The 21,325-nt window shown below is 38.5% G+C and overlaps 1 protein-coding gene across 15 annotated transcripts in view; it reads right to left on the minus strand.

Moving 5' to 3' along the window:
- Positions 1 to 21,325, minus strand: part of LOC107499678 (protocadherin gamma-C4) — a 155,491-nt gene that overhangs the window by 46,590 nt on the left and 87,576 nt on the right. Inside the window, exon 1 of one of the 15 annotated variants that reach the window (XM_016124130.2) lies at positions 16,379 to 21,325. The exons of 13 other annotated variants lie outside the window; for them this stretch is intronic. In XM_016124130.2, coding sequence (XP_015979616.2) covers positions 16,379 to 18,733 — 2,355 coding nt within the window. In that variant the 5' untranslated portion in view covers positions 18,734 to 21,325. One more of the 15 variants, XM_016124121.2, reaches the window with a different exon arrangement.

Here is a 21,325-nt window from a genome sequence, read left to right on the forward strand (position 1 = left end):
GGACATCTTCGTCCTTTTCATCACAACCACTTTCCTCATTCGTGTCATTAAGTTCACCTTTACTAAGTTCCTTTGGCTGCATGTCTAGAGACTCTTGAAGGCAATACTGTCAACATCTCCAAAGTCAGCTATTTCTTTTGTAACCTCATTTAAATTCAGTTTGAATTTCACTGATAGCATTATCACTCTTGTTTCTCGACTGAACTTCCATCTTTGTTGGTCAACTCCCCCTACGCATTTTTGTAAAATGTCATGTGAGTTTATCACTGGGAGACAAGAAAGCAACACAACCACGTGATCTGCTGTCTGTGTATGAACTAAATAACAGACGCAGAGTAACCAGTCACTAACAGACTGAAGGAAGCCATGTGATTGGTCACTGATCATGGTTCACATTTGTTATTTGCAAAGTAATCTGTGGACTGAAGGGCTACCAGAGAAATTTGTACTTTATGCAATTATTCAGTTAATACACCATGATAACTGAAGTTTGAACTGTTTTTATTTAAACAGTTGAACTGGTGTTATTTAAACTGCGGTAACTGAAATTTGTGTATATTGTAACTGTTCAAAGCTAGGATTCCCTGCACAGTATGTTACCTTTTGTGTAAGAAAGAAGAAAGAATACAAGAATATAACTATACATGGTAATTTTTTTCCAAGAAGAAACACAGAGAGGATAAACCAGAAACTAATGACATTGATTAAGTACAGTGGGCGCGAGGTGAGGCAGAAGAGATAGGGAAAGAGTGACCATTTTCTGAGTATACTAAAAACATAGTTTTGACTTTAATTATGTTAATGTTTTACATATTCAAAAAAGAATACTAATCAACACTCAAATCAATTTTGTAGTGTGGAAAAACTCTAAAATTGTATATGAGAGAAATTAATAACCTTAAATTTATTTCAAATGAATAACGTGAACATACTATAAGTAATTTTGAATATGGTACTTTGACTAAACACTCTCAGCTTAAAAACAGACAATTGCAAGCAAATCTTGAATTCTGTAGGTTTGTGTTTCTCTTTGGTGTGGGTATAGCAATTCTGAAACTACCTTCTGTGTATTTTAGGACTGAGTAAGTTTATTCATAATGTTGGGAGCCAGAGTTCTCACTTTTAAAAAGAAAATACAAAGATGGAAAGGAGTAAGGCTAGGGAAAACTGAACTGGAGATATTAATATAAACCCATGATTCTGAAAGGGTGCGTATGTATAGATATAGATGTATATATATTTCTGTGTGTTTCCTAGCTCTGTCTGCTGAAAAAGCCTACAAACAGTGATAGTCCATTAGCAATGAGTATGCCTAGCACCCAGAGCTTCATTTCTAAATAATATTTCCTACTAAAATGAAGCAGGGCTTTTTGGATAAATGGCTCATCTCATGACTGGAACAGGGAAAGTGTAAAGTAATTCTGTAATATCTTACATCAAAAGTAAGAAAATGCTCCAGAAAATGATAGGGATATGGTGACACAAGAACCAGCCTGAAGAGGTTCTCATTAGCAAAACAATCTGGGATAAAACTAAATCTAAATCTGAAATAAAAATAAATCTAGGACAATTTAGCATCAAAATAAATAGTGGCAATCATGGAGTACAATTCACTGAAAAAAATACATGAGCCATAAATGAATAAATAAGAAAGAAGGGACATTATCTTTTGCAGTATAATGCCAACTAATAAATGTAGAAGAAATGATTATAAATGGAGTTAGAAAATCATGTCCCCTTGAGTGGGGGCTGGACCAAGTAACTAGCTTCTAATGAACACAGCAAAAGTAGATGGTATGTCACTTTCAAAATTAGATTTACAGAAAGATTGTGGCCTCCATCTTATTTCCCACTTCTGGCTCTCTCCCTTACTTGCTCTGATGAAAGCCAGATGTTATCTTTTGAACTGCCTTGTGGAGAGGTCCACATAGCAAGGAATTGAGGCAGGTTTCTAGCTAACAGCCAGCAAGAAATTAGGGCTGTCATTCCAACAACCTATGAGAAACTTTATCTCATCAATAATTATGTGAGAGAGGTTAGAAGTATATGTTCCCTCAGGTGAGCTGTCAGATAAGACAATAGCCTTGCAGCCATATGAGAAAGTTGGAGGCAGAGGCACCCAGAAATGCATGAGATAATAAATATTTTTGTTTTAAGCTACTAAGTTTTGCAGTTATTTGTTACACAGCAATGAATAACTAATATATTACCAAAAAGCCTAGTTTAAACATAATCACAAGGAAGGATAAAATAAACCAAAATTAAGGGCACTCTACAAAATAAATGGCTTATAGTCTTTAAAAAATATATCAATGTTATAAAAGACAAAGCAAGCCTAAGGAAGTGTTTCAGATTAGGGTTAGCAGAGGAGACATGACAACTAAATGCCATGTCTGATCCTGGACTTGAAAAAATTACTGTAAGGTTTTAGTAAAGTTTGAGTATAGACTACAGATAATCATACTGTGTCAATGTTAAACTTTCTAATTTGCATTATAGAAATTCAATTATATAAAAGAATGTCCTCGTTCTTAGGAAATATACAATGAAGGATATAGGAAGAGACATGATATCTACAACTTACTTTCAAATTGTTCATAAAATAATAATGTATGTACAAAAGCATAAATATATATACACATATGTGTACACACACACACATATATATATAAATGATGAAGAGAGACTAAAAAGAGAAATTATAAAGAAAATGTAACAAGATACAAAATATAACAATAGGTAAATCTGGGTGAAGGGTATGTCGTTCTTTGTACAATTCTTGCAACCCTTCTGTAAATTTGAAATTGTTTCAAAATAGAAAGTTAAAAGGGATATTTGCTGTGAAGGTATCTATCAAAATACAAACCTATTTACTCTTTGACCCAGCAATTGCAGTTCTGGGAATTCATCCCACAGATAAACTGCACATATATAAAATAATGTAGGTATAAGGCTATTCAATGTAGTTGTTTGTACTAATAAAAGATTGGAAAGAATGCAAGTATCAATTTATTAACCATGAGAGTGATTAATATCACAGTGGCACACCAAGCAACTGTTTAAAAAATAGCTTTCTTATGTATTAATATGGAAATATTTTTAAAAGATACATTGTGGAGCGGAAAATGCAAGATATAGAACAGTGTTTAGTATGTTATCTTTTTTTGTAAGAAAAATGGGAAAATAAACACGTATGTTCATATTTTCCCATATCTGCATAAAGAAATGCTGCGAGGGGGCAGGAGGAAATGAGTGGAATAGGAGTAAAACAGGAATGGAATAAAATGATATATACCTATCATTTTGATATTTGAATCATGTAAATGTCTTTCCTGCCTCAAAATAAAATAAAGAAAAGAAAATTACTAAGATTGAGGTAAATGGCAGACCTATAAGGACTCAAATGAAATGACATCCGTGAGCTATTATTAACTGGGAAAGCAAGTTGCAGAATGATACATATACTATAAAATGTATAAAAATGTTGTACCAAAAAAGCACATACATATTTACATATATAAAAATGCTTTGAAGTACACGTAGTCAGGTATTAACAGTAGTGACCTCTTGAAGGTGAGTCTGGAGGCAAGGTTAAGGGTGTGGGGGAATCTGATGTCTTTTCTTAAATCGCTTTTTAAATCGAAGTATTGTTTATATACAGTAAGTTCAATGAGTTTTTAGCAAATATATAATTCTATATTATCCACCCCTCTTTCAAAGTATGAAAAATTCCAGGTCTTAGAAATATAGTGTGGAAAAAAAATAAATTCTTGCCATCAAAGAGCTTATATTTTTCTTGGGGCAACAGAGTTAATATATTGATAAAGAAGCAAATATATATCAGATGAAAGTCACAGAACAAAAAGTGGTATCTTTTTAATATGGTTACTGAGGACTCTATAGGATGTTTAAGGTATGTGTGGGTATGTAATATTCCAAATGTATTCATAATATTAAAATCCAACAATTTTATTATTGTTGCTATGCGTCTTTTATCCTAAACATTCCTTATCTGAAATTTTATTGTTTATAAGCCAAAAACAGTTGAAGAAAACCCGAGCTTAAAAATTTCCATGGAAAACATACAATCAAGTAAAAGAAAATTAAATAACAACAACATATTAAACAGCCTGATAAGTTTTAACCCAAACAAAATTCCAGAGACAGAAAAGAACAGGGCAGCAGGATTAGTCTTAAGAGTAGGGTAAGTATGAATTAGACACAGTAGGTTCTCTAGGCGCTGGATGTTTCCAATAATGAGGAAGAGGTCAAGAAGAAAAATAAAACACAAGGGTAGCTCTGCCATGAACCCCAAAACATACCAGTGTAGAGCTATAAGGAAGCTTATCATGCTTAGCCTGGTAAGGACATACCCAATGGTTTATCACAATGGAAGAAATCAGAACGAAAGAATGATGACCACACTCTTCTCTGCATTTGGATGTTTCTCAGAATCTCAAACTTAACATGTTTACAACTCAATGCTTGATTTCTCTGAAATCTACCCTTCTCTTGTCTTCCATATCTCACTAAATGGTACCTTTGTCCATCCAGTTCCTTAATTCAGAAACCAGGAAATGACTCTATCCCTTCTCTCTTTCATCCATTGTATTTATTCGATCAACAGTATTTTATTGAGGATCTACCATTTGCCAGGCAATGATTTTGCCAGACGCTGAAGAATATATAATAAACTAAATAGTCCTTGCACTCATGGTATTTACATTTCAGCCATTCCATTATTGTCTTGTTGAACCTATTCCTCATATACATCTCCAATCCATCCATTTATTTCTATACCCACTGCCTTCCTTTTAATTCAATCCATTTCTGTTTCTTACTAGGAATGTTGCCATAGTCTCCCATCTGTTTTCCCTATCTCCATTCTTAACATTCATAAATCAAGTCACCACACAGCAGCCAGAGTAATCTTTTAAAAATTCAAACAATATCTTTTCATTATCTTGTTTAAAACCTTACAATCCCTCTTAAGTACATAGGTACTTAGAATAAAATCCAGAATATTTAATGTGATTTATAAGGCTCTGCCTTGTAAAAGATGTGCCATTTCTATCCTCTCTACCCCTTCTAATTGCTCACCTGTTCTTTTTTTAATAACCTTTACACATGCTTTTCCCTCTGCCTGATAATTTCTTCTTTAATCTCCTTGTTACCTAGCTAACTTCTACACACCTTCAGATCTGACCCTTCAGACTATGGAAGGACCTTCTATTACAAACTCTCTTAGCATCCTTGTTTTTCTCCTTGGTAGCATTTATCAGACTTGTAAAAGACCGTATCTTAGAATGACAGGCCCGTTTAGGCAGATATTACATCTGCCTGGTTTATTGCTGCTTTCTTGGTTCCTAGGACAGTGCCTTGCATAGTATACAGGTAATAAATATTTGTTATTAAATGCATGAATGAACCAACCACTACTAGACTTGGGGCAGATACTAGTGTTTACTCTATTTTTGGGTGGGCTCTTTCAACCTATACATTGTAGAGAATGGAAGCCTAAACTTATACAGAGGTGGTTTACACTTAAACTATATCCTCTCACATTATATTCTCACGCAATATGAAAACAGAGCACCCTGCAACTCCTGTTTTTCAAAAGCATATGGAATATACAAAAATCAATAGTTTTTCTGTAAACTGGCAATGAAAAATCAGAAAATGAAATTAAATACAATTTAGAGTAACATCCCAAACCATCAAATATGTAGGAATAATTTAACGAAAGATATACAAGACCTCTATGCTCAAACTGTAAAACATTGCTGAGAGGAATTAAAGAAGATCTATATAAATGGAAATATATACCATTCTCATGTATTGGAAGTCTCAATATTGTTAAGAGTTGTAGATTCAATGTGATCCCATTCAAAACCATTGCAGGCTTTTCCCCTCTGGAAAGTGATGAGATGATTTTAATTTATTTGAAAAGACAAAGAACCAAGAATAGTCAAAACAATGTTAAAAAAAAAAAAAAGAAAAACAAAAACAAAAAAGGTGAAAGACTTACTACCTGACTTCAAGATTTACTAAAAAAGTTACAATTATCAAGACAGTGTGGTATTGACAAAAGGATGGTCAGATCAGTGCCACATGATACAGAGTCTAGAAATATATCCACATTTATCAATGAAATGATTCTCAATAAGTGTGCCAAAGCTCTTCAATAGCAAATGGAAAAAATTTTCAATTAATGATGCTGCAAAAACTGGGTATCTCAATGGGAAGAAAGAACCTTGACCCTACCTCATGGAATTGCTACCTGCATACCACATGCAAAAATTAATTTTAAATATGGTAAATAGAAGAGTCAATAGGTGTCAAATAAGTGCCCTTTGCTCAGCGGGAATATTAACTGCCTCTCTGAACATACTGTTAGAGCAAGTATTACACATGATAAAGCCAGTACATGCAAACGACATATATTTGAAACCATTTCTTGGTTTCTAAGCTTTAGAAAACTCTTCAGGTGAGCATCAGAATCCAGGTTGAAGACGCCAAATAACCTGATTTGCTGAATTCTTTTTAGAGACCAACAGCTGGGTAAAAAACTAATATAGCTTAGATGGATAACAGAATCTACACCAATAAGGAACTCTCCTGTGACTAACCAATCAGACACTCTTTTACTCATCTTACTACTAATATTCTTTTTCTCCTGACTTACCAGTAATTCTCCTTTCACTCTGAGGTTTCCATATTATCCACTTAATTTCACTTTCCAAAGGTAAATGTTTCCTTTTCCTTTTGGGGGGCTGGGGGAGGTTATATTTTGGACTGCAAGCTTCCAAATCACTGACAGTGATATACAAATGGGGGAATTTTATATGCAAATGTTATTCTATGATTTTTGAAGTTTATGTAAATTTCAAGTTCCCCAAAATGCTATGCTGACATTATTTGGACCCATTCTTACAATTACCTGGAAAATATATAAGGAACAGGCTATACTTGGATTCTGTGCTATTGCTATTTCAAATTCACTTAAAGAATTTGAATTGGCCACAGTGGAGTAGGAAATATGGCCAGTGGGTCCCATGTCGGGATCTGAGGTGCAGACTTGGGTAATAGGGTCTCTGAGAGGGTTGTCCCAGTCATGAGACCATGTTGAGGTCGCTGATGTGCAGGGTGACACTTCTGCTGAAGGAGAGGGAGGGCTTGCTTCTGTCAGTGGTTGTAATGGTGACATTGTACTCCAGAGTTTACTCCAGGCCCAGGTTCCCCTCTGTTACAAGCCTGTAGTAATTATTGGAGGAAGATTAAATTCCAAAAGGTGCATTTTTTCGTCGAGACACGTGACCTCCCTATTTTCTCCCGACTCTGGATCCTGTGTTCTAAACAGGGCAATTACTGTCCAAAGTGCAGAATCTTCAGGAATCATTGTGAAAATAGAAGTAAAAATCACCAGAACAGATATGCCCACGTACTACAGTTTGTATCATCCATTTAGAAATGGTAGTTGAAAATCCTTTCGATGTTTTTCACATTAATATAAATATTCAAGATGTAAACAGTAATACCCTTTGGTTCAGCAGGAGTGTTATCGAGTTAAATATCTGAGTTGACTCATCCTTTGGGTCTTTGTCATTATCACCTAGAATTCTGACCTCAACTACACTGGGCAGGCATTTCCCCGCATAGCTTACTTCCAAAACCATGTAATCTTTTAAAATCTTTCCATAGTCCAATAGACTTAAAGTCTTTGTTTCTCCATTATTGTGATCAAGACCAAACTGGATGTGGGTACTCTGGACTGCAAAGGCATACTTGATTTCCACTTTGAGACCCTTATCTGGGTCAGTGGCCCTTCCCTTACCTCACCATGGAGGTGCCCAGGGCATGTCTTCTCAAAGGCTGATTCGGTATACATTCTGGTTGAAATTGGGTGGGAAGCGGGAGACATTGTAGTGTGTTGCTTCCAGGTGGTTCTTATCATCTCAGGCTGTCAGGACTGGGTGGTGCAAGCTTTGCTTTTCCAGGTCTAGTGGCTATTATAACACAAGTTCAATGTATTTCTGTCTACTGTTGGTCTCTTTTACTTTGAAGAGAAATGTAGACTTGCTGCTAAGGTGGTAAGTTTATAAAGGAATTCCTTCTAACATCAGAATCTTCTGTAGGTTCTATTGCAAATCTTGCTCCAAGATGGGTCAACTCAGATATTTAATTCAATAACACTCCTGCTGAATCAAGAGGTAGTATTGTTTACATCTTGAATATTGATATTATTGTGGAAAACATTTAAAGAATTTCCAACTGCCATTTCAAACAGATGAAATAATCTATAGTATGTGGGCATATCTACTCTGGGTCGTCCTGGTACATCTCCACTTTCTTCACTCAGAGTAAAGTATTTTTTTTTCCTAATTAACCCATAGCTTCTGAGTGGGTAAGTCCTGGACACTAAGCTTCAGATCTTTGGTAAGGTCCAGTTAGGAAAGTCACCTTAAGGAAACTCCTTATTTATCTGTTTCTACATTGGCTGATAGCAGTACTCTGAACTGCAGCCTAACAACATCAGAGATGGAAGTTTTGAAGAGTTGAGAGCAATAAGAAAGATAGATATTTCTCACTAGAATTTGCAAGTTGAAAGGCATTAGTATAGTCCTATTTGTGCAGTTAAATATTCCTGGGAATTTATATTCTCAGTGACTCCAGCATATGAAATCAAAGTGATGACTTTTTTTAAAACTTTCTTTTTGATGTATAAGAATATTTTTAGGCCAAGTTTCTCCTTTTATTTATTTGGGGGAGGGGGCTTTTTTTTTCATATAATAGTTTCAGGATAAACTATTGGCTGAATATTCAGGTGCAGATATATAGAGGCTTCCAAGAAGTTTCACAATATAGACATCTTTTGAATTTTTAAATTTTGACAAATCTCCAGTTTCTTAACTTTGTATAGTTAGGCCAGAGATCTCACTCTTATTAGGAGTTCAAAATAGAAGGAAAACACATGTAAAATAATTGGTTTTGCACTATGATTTTTTTCTCCCAAGAAACCAGTTTCTAATCATTGAACTCAAGCCTTTTATTGAGTATTTAGAAGGTATACAAACCACTATGTGAAATGCTTCAGAGACTTAAAGATGAACTAAAAAGTTATACTTATCCTCAATGATATTATACATAGCAGATCTTTTAATGGCTTCTCTGAGAGTAATTGTGGAGGTACTGATTCCTTCTGCAAATAGATAAATTATTTTATTTAATTCTATGGGCTATCTGATGACAGTTTCTTCACATTTTCTGAACCAGAGCTCTTCCCATTTGGTATTCAGAAAACTCATCCACTATCAAAGAATTTTTTCAATTACCTTTGTCTTTGGTTACCTTTTCCTATCTGTATTTTAAGAATGTGTCCTAAACAGTGTGTTCTGTTTTCCATAACTTTTCATTAGGTATGGTTTTCTAAAAATGAACTCTTTAAGTGTAACATTAAAGAGTAAACTTGTCTCTCTCTTAATATATTCATACTCATTAATTTGATCATCATCCCTTCACAACAATGTGTTTGCTTAAAAAAAATTTTAATAGCTTTATTGAGGTATAATTGATATATAAAGAACTTCACATATTTAATGTGGAGTTGTTTACTTTTTTGGACTTGATATCTTGCATGAGGAAGACAATTTTTTACCATAATTATTCAATTCATGATTATAGCTATATTGTTACATGTAACTGAGAAAATTGTGATACAGTCCACTCATTTATCATTAGCCTTCTAACTCAGTTCAAGATGATCTATGGGATTCATAGTCTCAACAAGTTGTACAGTCTGAGCAAGGACCCTAGGATATTGCTGCTTCAAGGAGCAGAAAATTCTTCTAGAATGGAGGTGGGAGAAGAATTTCTGCTGATAGATTACATCCAAATTGTAGGTGCTATAAAATAGTGGAGCTACAACCTTAACTAATATCTGAACATGATTAACTTATTAGAGTAAGTGAATGTATGCCCACCTTTCATAATCATAGGAAGATAAGCAAAATCCTTGACATTTTTTCCTTGACATAATTTCTTTACTGGAACCAGAATGTAAACATCCAAACCCATTGCCCAGTTACCCTAAAAAAGCCAATCAACAAATATTCTAATTATCAACTCTAAATTATCAGGAAATATCCTAAAGCTGATAATTTGCATAGCTATTAGCTTAAACTAACACAGTCAAAACTAAATTAACTCCACCTTTCAGGTTTTGATGTTTCATTTTCCAGTTAAATCATCCTATCAATCCTATTGGGGTAAATTGGTCCTTCGAACAAGAAGTCTTAAAGGACCCTTGTTTAGCTTACACTATAGACAGAAAAATTAACATTCGTAAAACTGTCTCACTCAAAATCATTGTTCCTCCATCTTTTATGATCTCAAACAGGAACTTCTAGATCAAGAATGTGCCTGAGTACTTAAGATTTTCAAATTAGCTTTCATCAAAGTTTTAAAACAGTTTTACTTCCACCAGCAGGTAACTCCATTGTACCATTTGGAGAAGCACACAAATCATTATTATTTTTCCCAATAGGATTTCAAGTGTGCTGACATTGAAAGTATGACTCCTTTTTCTATCAACCATGTAAAACAAATGGCTACTGTTAAGTATATATTATGAGGCATGTCATGAAAGAGTCTTTCAAACTACATATTGTCTCTATTTTGCTGAAACTGAAAGAAATTAAACAACTTGTCAAAGGTCACACAATTAGGAGTTAACATCAAAGGTCATACAATTAGGAGTTACCTTGTTGCAAAGCTTATATTTTTCTATTATACTACATCTTAGATACTGATATCAGATAATCCCCAGAACACATACATTTGTTCATTCATTCATTCATTCATTCAGCAAATATTTAATAACGCCTATTTAGCTCAAACTGAAAGCATCATGACTGTTCATTGCCCTAGCTCTTAATGATTTATCCCTAAATAGGGTTAAATGAACAGAAGTCAGTATATTTGGACCATATTACGTCAGCTTCCCAAACAATTTCTGTTGTGTGTATGGTCTTTCATTTTGAATTAGCCACCATATGAAAACTGGCCTTGTGATAAACATTTTGATAGCTTTTACAAAACAACAGGAGTTACATTGTCCTCTATTTCCTTCAATATTATTTAAAAAGCTCTACTTATTCAATTCCATTTGAAACTTAACGTCAATACAAAGTTTGCATTTTTTAGATAAATTTAAAACTTCCTTTTAAAAACTCAGACCAAAAAATAATAAAAAATAAATAAATAAATAAAACTCAAACAAATAGAAACACTATATTTCCATTTTTTTGGTCTATGTTGTCAAGAAGCATAAGGTGGCGTGTAAATCTCAGTAGCAATAACTGTCTTGTTTTAGGTCCATTTTTTTACCTTTTTTTCTCTAAATAGTTTTCAATCTCTTTTATAAGTCTAGGTTTTGATTAACTGTTGTATTTTTGAAAGTAGATAGGCAACGAACAAAGAAAGAAAAAATAATTAGGATGTTATGGTTCCCTACCTTGTTACAGAATTTACCCCAAAAAAATAAAAAATAAAAAACTAGGCTTTTCACAGTCTCCAGCAATGCTTTCCCCTGAATAATGTACTTTAGCATTCAATTTCTGTTCACCATGTTACTACAGTAAGCATAAGATTCTCAGGAAACACTTAGGATCTGGGCACTTTCCAGAAAATTTTCCATGTGTGTGAAAGTTGTGGGAAAGTTAACCTAAGAAGAAAAGCGAATTACTGCAAATTCACCACAGTACAAAAAAATGTGCTCAAAACACAGCTTGTTAACTCTGCGTGTTCCACAGAGTCATCATTAAGATCATCAGTGTGGGTTAAATAGACAAAAGGTAAATATCTAACCTGGAAACATATATAAATATTGTATTCTCAAAACCTATGATGGGGGTAAAAAATAAACAATCTCTTCATTATTTCCTTATGACAACACTTACACTCTGCATATTTCAGTGAGAAAGTTGTAAGTGTATAAGAAATAAACTCACCATATCTGGAAGTTCATGAATGATTTAAAACAATGAAATAACTTAGGACAATGAGAAAGTAAAAATGTATGCATCCTTAAAGACTAAGTAGAATTACAGCACTTCGAAGAAACCAAAGGCACTTTATGAATTTGTTAGCAATTGCATGTGTAGTTAGAAGTCACTCTATTATAAAACTTTATTAAAAAATACTTCTACTTTTCATTGAATTAGATTTATCCTCTCTGAAAGAATTCATGTTCTTAATAAGTCAATTGACATCAGATGTTCAATATAAAACTGTCGCAATGGGAAAGAAAAAGACTAATTAAAAGCAGGAAGAATTTTATAGTTGGAAAATCAAATTACAAAAATTATGTAAAGTATTAACAAATATTTTATAAAGTGGATATAAATTTTTATATATAGCATATACAAATATATGAAAATTGTAACGAATAAGGTGTAAGGGAAGGCCCAAGGGAAGGCAGATGGGTCATCATTGGTGTTTGCCACATATACATGCATTTATTAGTGTGTTTTATAAATTCCAAAGATATACTAATTATCTATAGTAAGATATTTTGCTCAAAACCTAGAGAAGAATATTTGATATGGACTCACCTGCATCCAGACATGATTATCTTTAGAAAACATCGAATCACCTGATTGCAAAAGAGTCTCACTTTTCTCACAGCTCTCTTGGCTAATAAGCGTGTCTGCGTAGTTGGGTTGCGGGAAGATCAGGTGACTCTTCTGCGAGTCAGCAGTGAGGGAAACCTCGTGAGAATAGGTCTGCAGAAACGCCTGCATCCCATCCACACCTACAAACTGTGAGGCGGGCACACTCGCTAATCCGCCTCCTGAAGCCTGGAGCAGACGTGACGTGTGCCAATGCCTCAGTCTGAGTGCCAGCAGCATGATGACAAAGGCAAGGAAGACGCAAGAAACAGCAGCCACTGCCACCACGAGGTACAGAGTGAGGCCTGAGGCGTCAGAGTTGTATGGGACCTCCAGGCGGCCTAAGTCAGACAGGACATCTGGGATACTGTCTGCCATGGCCAAGGTGAGCGTGACGGTGGCCGAGAGGGGAGGTTGGCCGTGGTCCTGGACGGCCACCACCAAGCTCTGCTTGAGGGTATCTCTGTCCAGTAGGGCCCGCGCTGTGCGCACCTCTCCCGTGTGCAGCCCCACGGTGAAGAGCCCTGGCTCGCTGGCCTTGAGCAGGCGGTAGGACAGCCAGGCATTCTGCCCAGAGTCTCTGTCCACTGCCACCACCTTGGTCACTAGGTAACCGGGCTCTGCAGAACGGGGTGCCAGCTCCACACCAGTGGAACCATCTGTGGGGAGGGCAGGGTACAGAATCTCTGGCGTGTTGTCGTTCTGATCCAGCACAAATATGCTTAGTGACACGTTGTTGCTAAGCGGTGGGTCCCCACTGTCATGCGCAGTCACTCTCAACTGCAGGTCACGCAACTGCTCATAGTCGAAGGAACGCAATGCGTACAGGACCCCCGTGTCTGAGTTGATGGAGATGTAGGAAGACAACGGAGCTCCCTGGAGGGTGTCCTCAACTAGGGAGTACGAGACCTGTGCGTTCTTTCCATAGTCGGGGTCGTAGGCGGTCACGGAGACAATGGAGGATCCTCTGGGGTTGTTCTCTGGGATATAGGCGGTGTAGGAGGCATGAGAAAAGGTAGGCGGGTTGTCGTTGATGTCTGCCACATTCAATGAGATGTGAGTTTCTGTGGACAAAGACGGACTTCCTCCGTCAGTGACCGTCACCGTGATGTTGTAGCTGGGAACCAGTTCTCGGTCCAAGAGTGTGTCTGTCACTAAACTATAGTAATTCCCATAAGACTTTTCTAATTTAAAGGGCAGATTCCCTTGGATGAAACAGGTCACATGTCCGTTTTCCCCAGAGTCTTGATCATTTATATTTAAAAGGGCAATTAATGTGCCTCTGGGAGAGTTTTCCAGAACAGAGCTGGAGAGAGAGGTGACGACTACTTCAGGGGGATTGTCATTCACATCCACAACTGTGATCAGGACTTTGGCTCGTGCAGAATATCCTGCATTATCCATCGCTTGCACTTCCATCTCGTAGAATCCCGATTCCTCGTGGTTCAGCTCCCCTATTGTTGATATTGTCCCTAAATTATCGTCTAGCTTGAAAAGTTGGGCCGCTTTGTTGTCCACATACCGGAAGGAATACATCACTTCCGCATTGGCTCCTTCGTCCGGGTCGGTGGCGTTTACCAGAAGCAGCGTAGTGCCCACGACCACATTCTCTGGAACGCTCACGCGGTACTCGGACTGAGCAAACGCTGGTGCGTTATCGTTCACATCAACGACCTTCACGCGGATGCGCGCGGTGCCAGTGCGCACTGGCTCGCCTCCGTCGGAGGCAGTGAGAACCAGTTGGTGAACTGCCTTTTCCTCGCGGTCCAGGGCACGCTCCAGCACCAGCTCCGGGTGCTTGTTACCATCCGCTTCGCTTTGCACCTCCAGAGAGAAGTGAGTATTACTACTCAGCTCGTAGCTCTGGAGAGAGTTCTTCCCGATATCCGGATCCCAAGCATGGGGAAGGGGGAACCGCATCCCAATGGCTGCGTTTTCACTCATTTTTATTTCTAATTCACCTTCCTGGAAGTAGGGGGCATTATCATTGATGTCCTTCACTTCTACCACCACCCCATATATTTTCACTTTATCTTTCATCAAAATCTCCAGGTTTAGTTGACATTTTATGGCCCCCATACACAGCTCCTCCCGGTCTATCCTGCCCGCGGTGATCAAGCTGCCGCTTCGCAGATTGAGAGCGAAAAGTTGCATCCTACCTCCTGAAAAGATGCGGACTCCGCGCTCCTCCAGTTCGCGGGCCTCCAGCCCCAGATCCTCGGCAATGTTGCCCACCCTAGAGCCTTTCTCCAGCTCCTCAAGAACTGAATAGTGGATTTGTGTGTATCCAGTTTCCCACAGAATCCCCAGGAGTACTCCCAGCAGGACCAGCCCTTTGCAGTCCTGGTGCAGTCGCACAGGAATCATGGTAACTTTTCAGGAGGATTATTTCCAATTCTGTCTTTGACCACCCAAGGCAGGTTCAGCTCTTCCGTCCTTAGAATCAGCCAGCTGGGGGACAAGAACTCCTCAGCTCAGTTTCCTCTGTCCCAGAGGAGATGGTTAGTTTCTATCCGTGCTTTGTGCTTCAGGCGCATGCACTGCAAGCAGGATCTCGCCGCTTTTCTCTCGCTGATTGGTGAACAGCGGCGCTCAGAGTCTTAACCAATTACTGCACAACCTTGAACTCCGGGAAAGGATTTTTAGATTTTTAGACCTTCAATAGCCCCATCTACTGTTCTTCAAATATGGATGGAAATGAAGCCAATTAAAACTACAGTATTTGTTTTAATCGAAATTTCAGTGAGCTTCTTTTTATTTTCCTGAAATGTTTCATACAAGTCCACTTTCTTGAGATTTTCTGTAGATTTTTCCAATGAGCTTTTAAATGAACTTTAAGTTTCTATACACAGCAATTTTATCCCTATAATTTTAGATCACCTGTTTTGATATCACCCCTAAAGGAACATCCATTATGGAATCATTTTGAGAAATCATGTAAAGAATAATTTAAAATTTCTCACTCAAAATTTGGGCAATTTTTTATAGATTCTTAAATCTGCCTAAATGGAAGAACTACTTTAACATGTTGACACTTAACATTTAAAAACCAAATTTTCACAATATAAAAATGTAAAAATAAGAAATGTGATTGTACACATCAGAATCACAGGAAGTTGAGAAGACACATGAACATTTCTGGAACAAAATGGAAGCATTCTAACTCGCATTTACTGGAAATAAGGGTAGTATTCTAAAGCTCGAATACATTATATTTCAAAAGAATTTGTAGAAAAGTTACTAATCCAAAGAATATTATAAACTTACCTTTTTCTGGGTAATAACCTTAATTCCAATTACTGAGAATTACTGGCAATACATTTGCAAACCTATCTAAATATAGAAAAAAATTCTCACCATTTTGCTTTCATGAATGTAAATATTTATATTCTGAGGATAACCACATTCAGCAGGCATACCAGAAAATAATATTTTTTAAATTAGGAAGAAATATACAGGCAAATCTGAGAAAAGACTGGAGGTAGTATTGACCTACTCAGTGGGATTCAAAGAATCCCTAGCAAACGTAGTTGAATATTATAAAATCATCAGTTTTTTTTTTTAAAAAACCCTTGTCATGAATTTACTTTGTAGTTAATAGGGTAAAGAAAATTAAAGCGAACCATTGCAGATGAAAAACATTAACTGAAACTCACGTGAGTAGAAGTAAGAGAGTTAGAACTTAACTTGTTCTCCTCAGTGACACTTACTACCAAAGATGCTTCATTAGAAAGATCTTGTGGGGGAACTGGTTCTGGCGTCATACAGACAAAATCAAACCTCGTTTTCTGAGAATTGGAGGCATACAGATTGTAGGAATAAGGTAAAGTTCCCTCGCTGTAGTTGGGAGAAACTCCTGGTCCGGTCTTAGAACAGAGACCAGCCTGAAAGCAGCCCCAGGTGGCCAGGTGAGAGGAGCGTCGCAGGCGCAGGGCAATGGCCAGAATCACAGCGAGAAGAAAGAGCACGGAGATCAAGGCCAAGGCCACCACCAGGTAAAACTGTAGCTCAGCTTGGGGATCAGAGGGCACAGGACGGTCGCTGAGATCCGGCAGAGCCTCTTGTAGGCTGTCAGCGAAGACCAGGAGCAGCGTGGCGGTGGCCGAGAGGGCCGGCTGCCCCCCATCTCGCACAGCGACCAGCAGGCGCTGGCGGGCAGCGTCCCTCTCGCCCAAAGCGCGCGCCGTGCGCACCTCTCCCGTGCGCAGCCCCAGGCTGAACAGTCCCGGCTCGCTGGCCTGCAGCACGTGGTAGGACAGCCAGGCGTTGTGTCCCGAGTCCGCGTCCACCGCCACCACCTTGGTGACCAGGTAGCCGGGCTGCGCGGCGCGCGGCACCGTGTCGAAGAGCGCAGAGCCGTCGGGCCCCAGCGCCGGGTACAGCACGCGAGGCGCGTTGTCGTTGCGGTCGCCCACCAACACGCGCAGGCTCACGTTGGCGCTGAGCGCGGGCGAGCCCTGGTCGCGGGCCTGCAGCGTCAGCTCGAAGGCGCGCAGCTGCTCGTGGTCGAAGGCGCGCTGCGCGAACACCACCCCGCTCTGCGCGCTCACCGACACGTAGGACGACAGCGCCCGCGGCTCCAGGTCGCTGGCCACTATGGAGTAGGAGACGTGGCCGTTGGGTCCCAGGTCGGGGTCGGAGGCGCTGACTTGGGCGATGGATGCCCCGGGCGGATTGTTTTCTGGCACGTGGACCAGGTAGGCCGACTGCTGGAAAACCGGAGCGTTGTCGTTGACGTCGCCGATGTATAGGGTGATGCTTCTGCTGGAGGAGAGGGGCGGCTTGCCTTTGTCGGTGGCTGTGATGGTGACATTGTACTCCGGGGTCTGTTCCCGGTCCAGGGCCCCATCTGTTACAAGCTTGTAGTAATTATTGGCGGAAGATTGAATTTTAAAGGGAACTTTCTCTTTTATGAGGCATGTGACCACCCCGTTTTCTCCTGAATCTTTATCATGTATTTTGAACAAAGCAATCGCGGTTCCGAGCTCTGCGTCCTCGGTTATGGAACTAGACACAGACGTGAAAACCACTTCTGGGGCGTTGTCATTCTCATCTAGAACTTCTAGTATAATTTTACATTCAGTGGCCATGCCTCCACCGTCCTTGGCTTCTATGCTCATGATATAACTGCTACTGATTTCAAAGTCTATGGGGCCTTTGGATTTAATCTCTCCGCTTCGACGGTCTAGCATAAACATATTTCCAACATCTCCTAGTGTTCTGAAGGAATAGTTGATCTCTGCATTGATGCCCTCATCCTGGTCTGTGGCTGTCACCTTTAGCACGGAAGTGCCTGAGGGCAAGTTCTCACGCAGGCTAACTTTGTACACATCCTGACTAAACACTGGGGGGTTATCATTTGCATCAGTGACCTCGATAGTGATTTGAGTAGTGCCAGTTCGGACTGGATCACCCCCATCCACCGCTGTCAGGAGCAGGAGATGGGAGCTCTGTTGTTCTCGGTCCAGGGACTTCTCCAACACTAATTCTGGAGCGTTCTTGCCTTCAGTCTTATCCTTCATCATCAGAGAGAAGTGCTCATTATAGCTGAGTTGGTAACTCTGGAGAGAGTTAGCCCCTACGTCTGCATCTATAGCAGATTCCAGGCCAAACCGAGTTCCTGGAATTGCAAATTCGTTGATTTGTAAAACAATGCTATTTTGGGGGAAATGAGGTGGATTGTCATTTATATCTTCTATCATCACGTTTATGTGAAAAACGTTTAGAGGGTTCTCAGCTACGATCTCTAAGGGCAGGACACACAGAGGGATTGGAGGGCAGAGCGACTCCCGATCTATTCTGTCACTCACAAGTAAGTTCCCGTTCTTTGTGTTTATGGTAAAGTATTGCTTCTCTGCACTAACTCTGAGATTGCGGGTCAATAAATCTCGTACATGCAGCCCCAGGTCCTCAGCGAGGTTCCCCACCACGGAGCCCCTGGCCATTTCTTCCGGAATAGAGTAGCGGATCTGCTCTGAGAGCGTCCCGCAGAACAAAGGCAGCAGGAAAGGAAAGAGTACTTGCCGCCGCTGGGTACTGCTCCTCTGCTTCGCCCTATTTCCCATCCTTCTCTGCGCCGCTGCAGCCTCCGACGTTAAGAGAAGATGCTTTCTGTATAGTTTGTGTTTAGAATATCCACCACATAGAAAACTCAAAGCTCCCAGTTTGAAGGCATCCCAATCAGCATTCCAGAATCAGATTTGCGAGAGCGGTGGTCCGTCCGGGCCACTTGCCTTTCAGACTTGCTTTTGTGACTGCGCAGAAAATCACCCTAGTGGATCCTGGACTCCGGTTCTTGCAGCACATTGGCCAACAGCGGCGCTCCGAGTTTATTTAGAAAACTGCAGTCAGAAGCCTTGCAATTGATGGGATTCGGTATTCCGACAGATATGGTGGGCTGCTGTATAGGGACTCAAGCAGTTTATGAGTTTTAGATGTGTGTGTTCCAGTGTTTACTATCGAAGACGTTTCCTTAGAGATGGGCCCTATAGAAGAGCCATTAATCCAGTAATGAGAGAAGTCTTTTTCTAATGAGGCAGTGCAGTTCCTGGGAGAACAAAGCAGTCTTCTCTCCAGACTTAGAACAAAGACCACGTGGGAAAATAGCCCCACCAAGTGGTATGGGGGGATTTTGACACCCAGCATTAGCTTCGATCTTGCATACAGATAATTTTCCTCTTTCGTTTATCAGAGGAAACTGGAGGAGAACTCAAAGCTATCTAGGTATACTGAGGACAAGAATGGTCAATGCCATTCTTGTTATTTATAAAAGACTTATGAAAGGGAATAAGTTTTACACTTTCATCATAAACAGCATATAAAAGCATACCCTGGTGGGTTACCATAGAAATTTAATGACATGTAATGTGAGAGTGTTTTATTTTTATTATTTTATTTAACTGAACTATATGTTACACCTTAACAGAGCTTTATCACTACCTCAAAGTAACCTTCTTAATATCAAGTTTCAAAGCCAACCTTTCCTTTTTATTTTCCAAGATCTTGGTTGCCAGTTTCTAACTAGTTTTAAACTATGTTTTAAAAAATATGGAACACCTCCCTCTCCCAGCAAATACCTCATATGCTTTTTATTCATCTAATTTCAAGTTCAAGTAAAATGTGTTCAATCTTTTTTTTCTCATTTTGGATTTCCATAAGCATAATTCTACCCCTATATGCTCAAAACATATTAATATTTTTCTTGACTTCAAGACAAAGTTATGCATCTATTATAAGACTTCCCTCTCCTACAGTTGAAATCCTTTTCCTCTAAACATCAAACATTCGATTTATAGTTAATCACATTAAGGTCAATTCTTAAATGAGAAGGAAAACTTGAAAAGGAACATGACTATGTAAGTAATTTGAGCCAAATATCTAGAAGTGGTGTGAGAGTATTGGGCTAAACTGATTATGGAGATGATTCCTGTCATCGAATCCCCTAGATAAGTCTCCTTTTCTTGCTTGACTTTCCAAGACATTGCTTCAGATAACATGTGCAGTACTAGATAACTTGGGGTTTCAATAATGAGTTGGTTCTGAATATAAGAAACAAGTATACTTAGATATAATACAAAATGAGTTTACGAAGGAAAGAAAGAAGTAATCCATGACTCATAGCCATATTGAAAACAAACAAAATTATCCAGAGGAATACCAGCTAAATCAGTTTCTTATATAGTCTATATACCCACTCCATCTCTTATTTTAACAGGCTATTCTATATGAATAAATTTGAAAAGTGTGACCATGTTTAACAGATTTGAAAATAACTTTTTAATAAGCACTGGATCAAAATTAAGTTATTTCTGTGATTTTACCACATTAAAAACTCTTCACCATAGACACTAAAGTACAAGTAAAAGAATAAAAGAAAATAACACTAGTTCACCAATTCGATTATTTCTTCAGAACAATCTAATGATTTAACTCTAGAAATAGAAAAGATGTCTAGAATTTAAGAAACAAGGAGTATCCTACCTTTCCTCTCCTAAGGAAGTCTAGTAATTAAAAGGCAGTCAAGATTTCTGTTTCGGTGGGATAAATAAATGAGATAAAGTCAAAATAATCAACAGATCTAAACATATTACCAGCCATCGAAAATCAAAATAGAATTGTTTTGTGCTCAGAGAAAAGCTTACATGTGTAAACATGGACATGTGTGTGTATGTGTATATAAATTGAAAAATGAGCTAGAGAGTATGCTATTGATTCAACAGACTTAAATTTGAGCATTAGAAGTAAAGCAAATAATGGCAGAATATACTTAAACCAGTGGAGGCAATGCAAAGTTGAAACAGGGGAATAAATAAAAACTGTTTGTGAATCATAACCAGTTTACACTGATAGCCACAGACACTGATGATAGAAAAATATTACTAAAATTCAACTTACTGAAAAGCAAGTCATGATAGTTAAACTGGACCTTTGGAATCAAACGCAAATATACCAGAACTTTAAAAAATGACTTCCACAAAACTTTTCTGAAAAACGATGGTAATTTGATGAAAGGTAAAGTACACAAACTCACTTGTATTGCTCTAAGTCTGTATGAACTGCATATGCTGACCCCCAAAAGTTTTTATAACAGGCTCTCCAAAAAAAGCCACTTAATAGACTTGTGCACATACACTAGTAATTGGGATGCAGGAATAAAA

This window comes from Rousettus aegyptiacus, unplaced genomic scaffold (assembly GCF_014176215.1).
Source record: "Rousettus aegyptiacus isolate mRouAeg1 unplaced genomic scaffold, mRouAeg1.p scaffold_m13_p_7, whole genome shotgun sequence".
In the NCBI taxonomy this organism is placed as follows: Eukaryota; Metazoa; Chordata; class Mammalia; order Chiroptera; family Pteropodidae; genus Rousettus; species Rousettus aegyptiacus.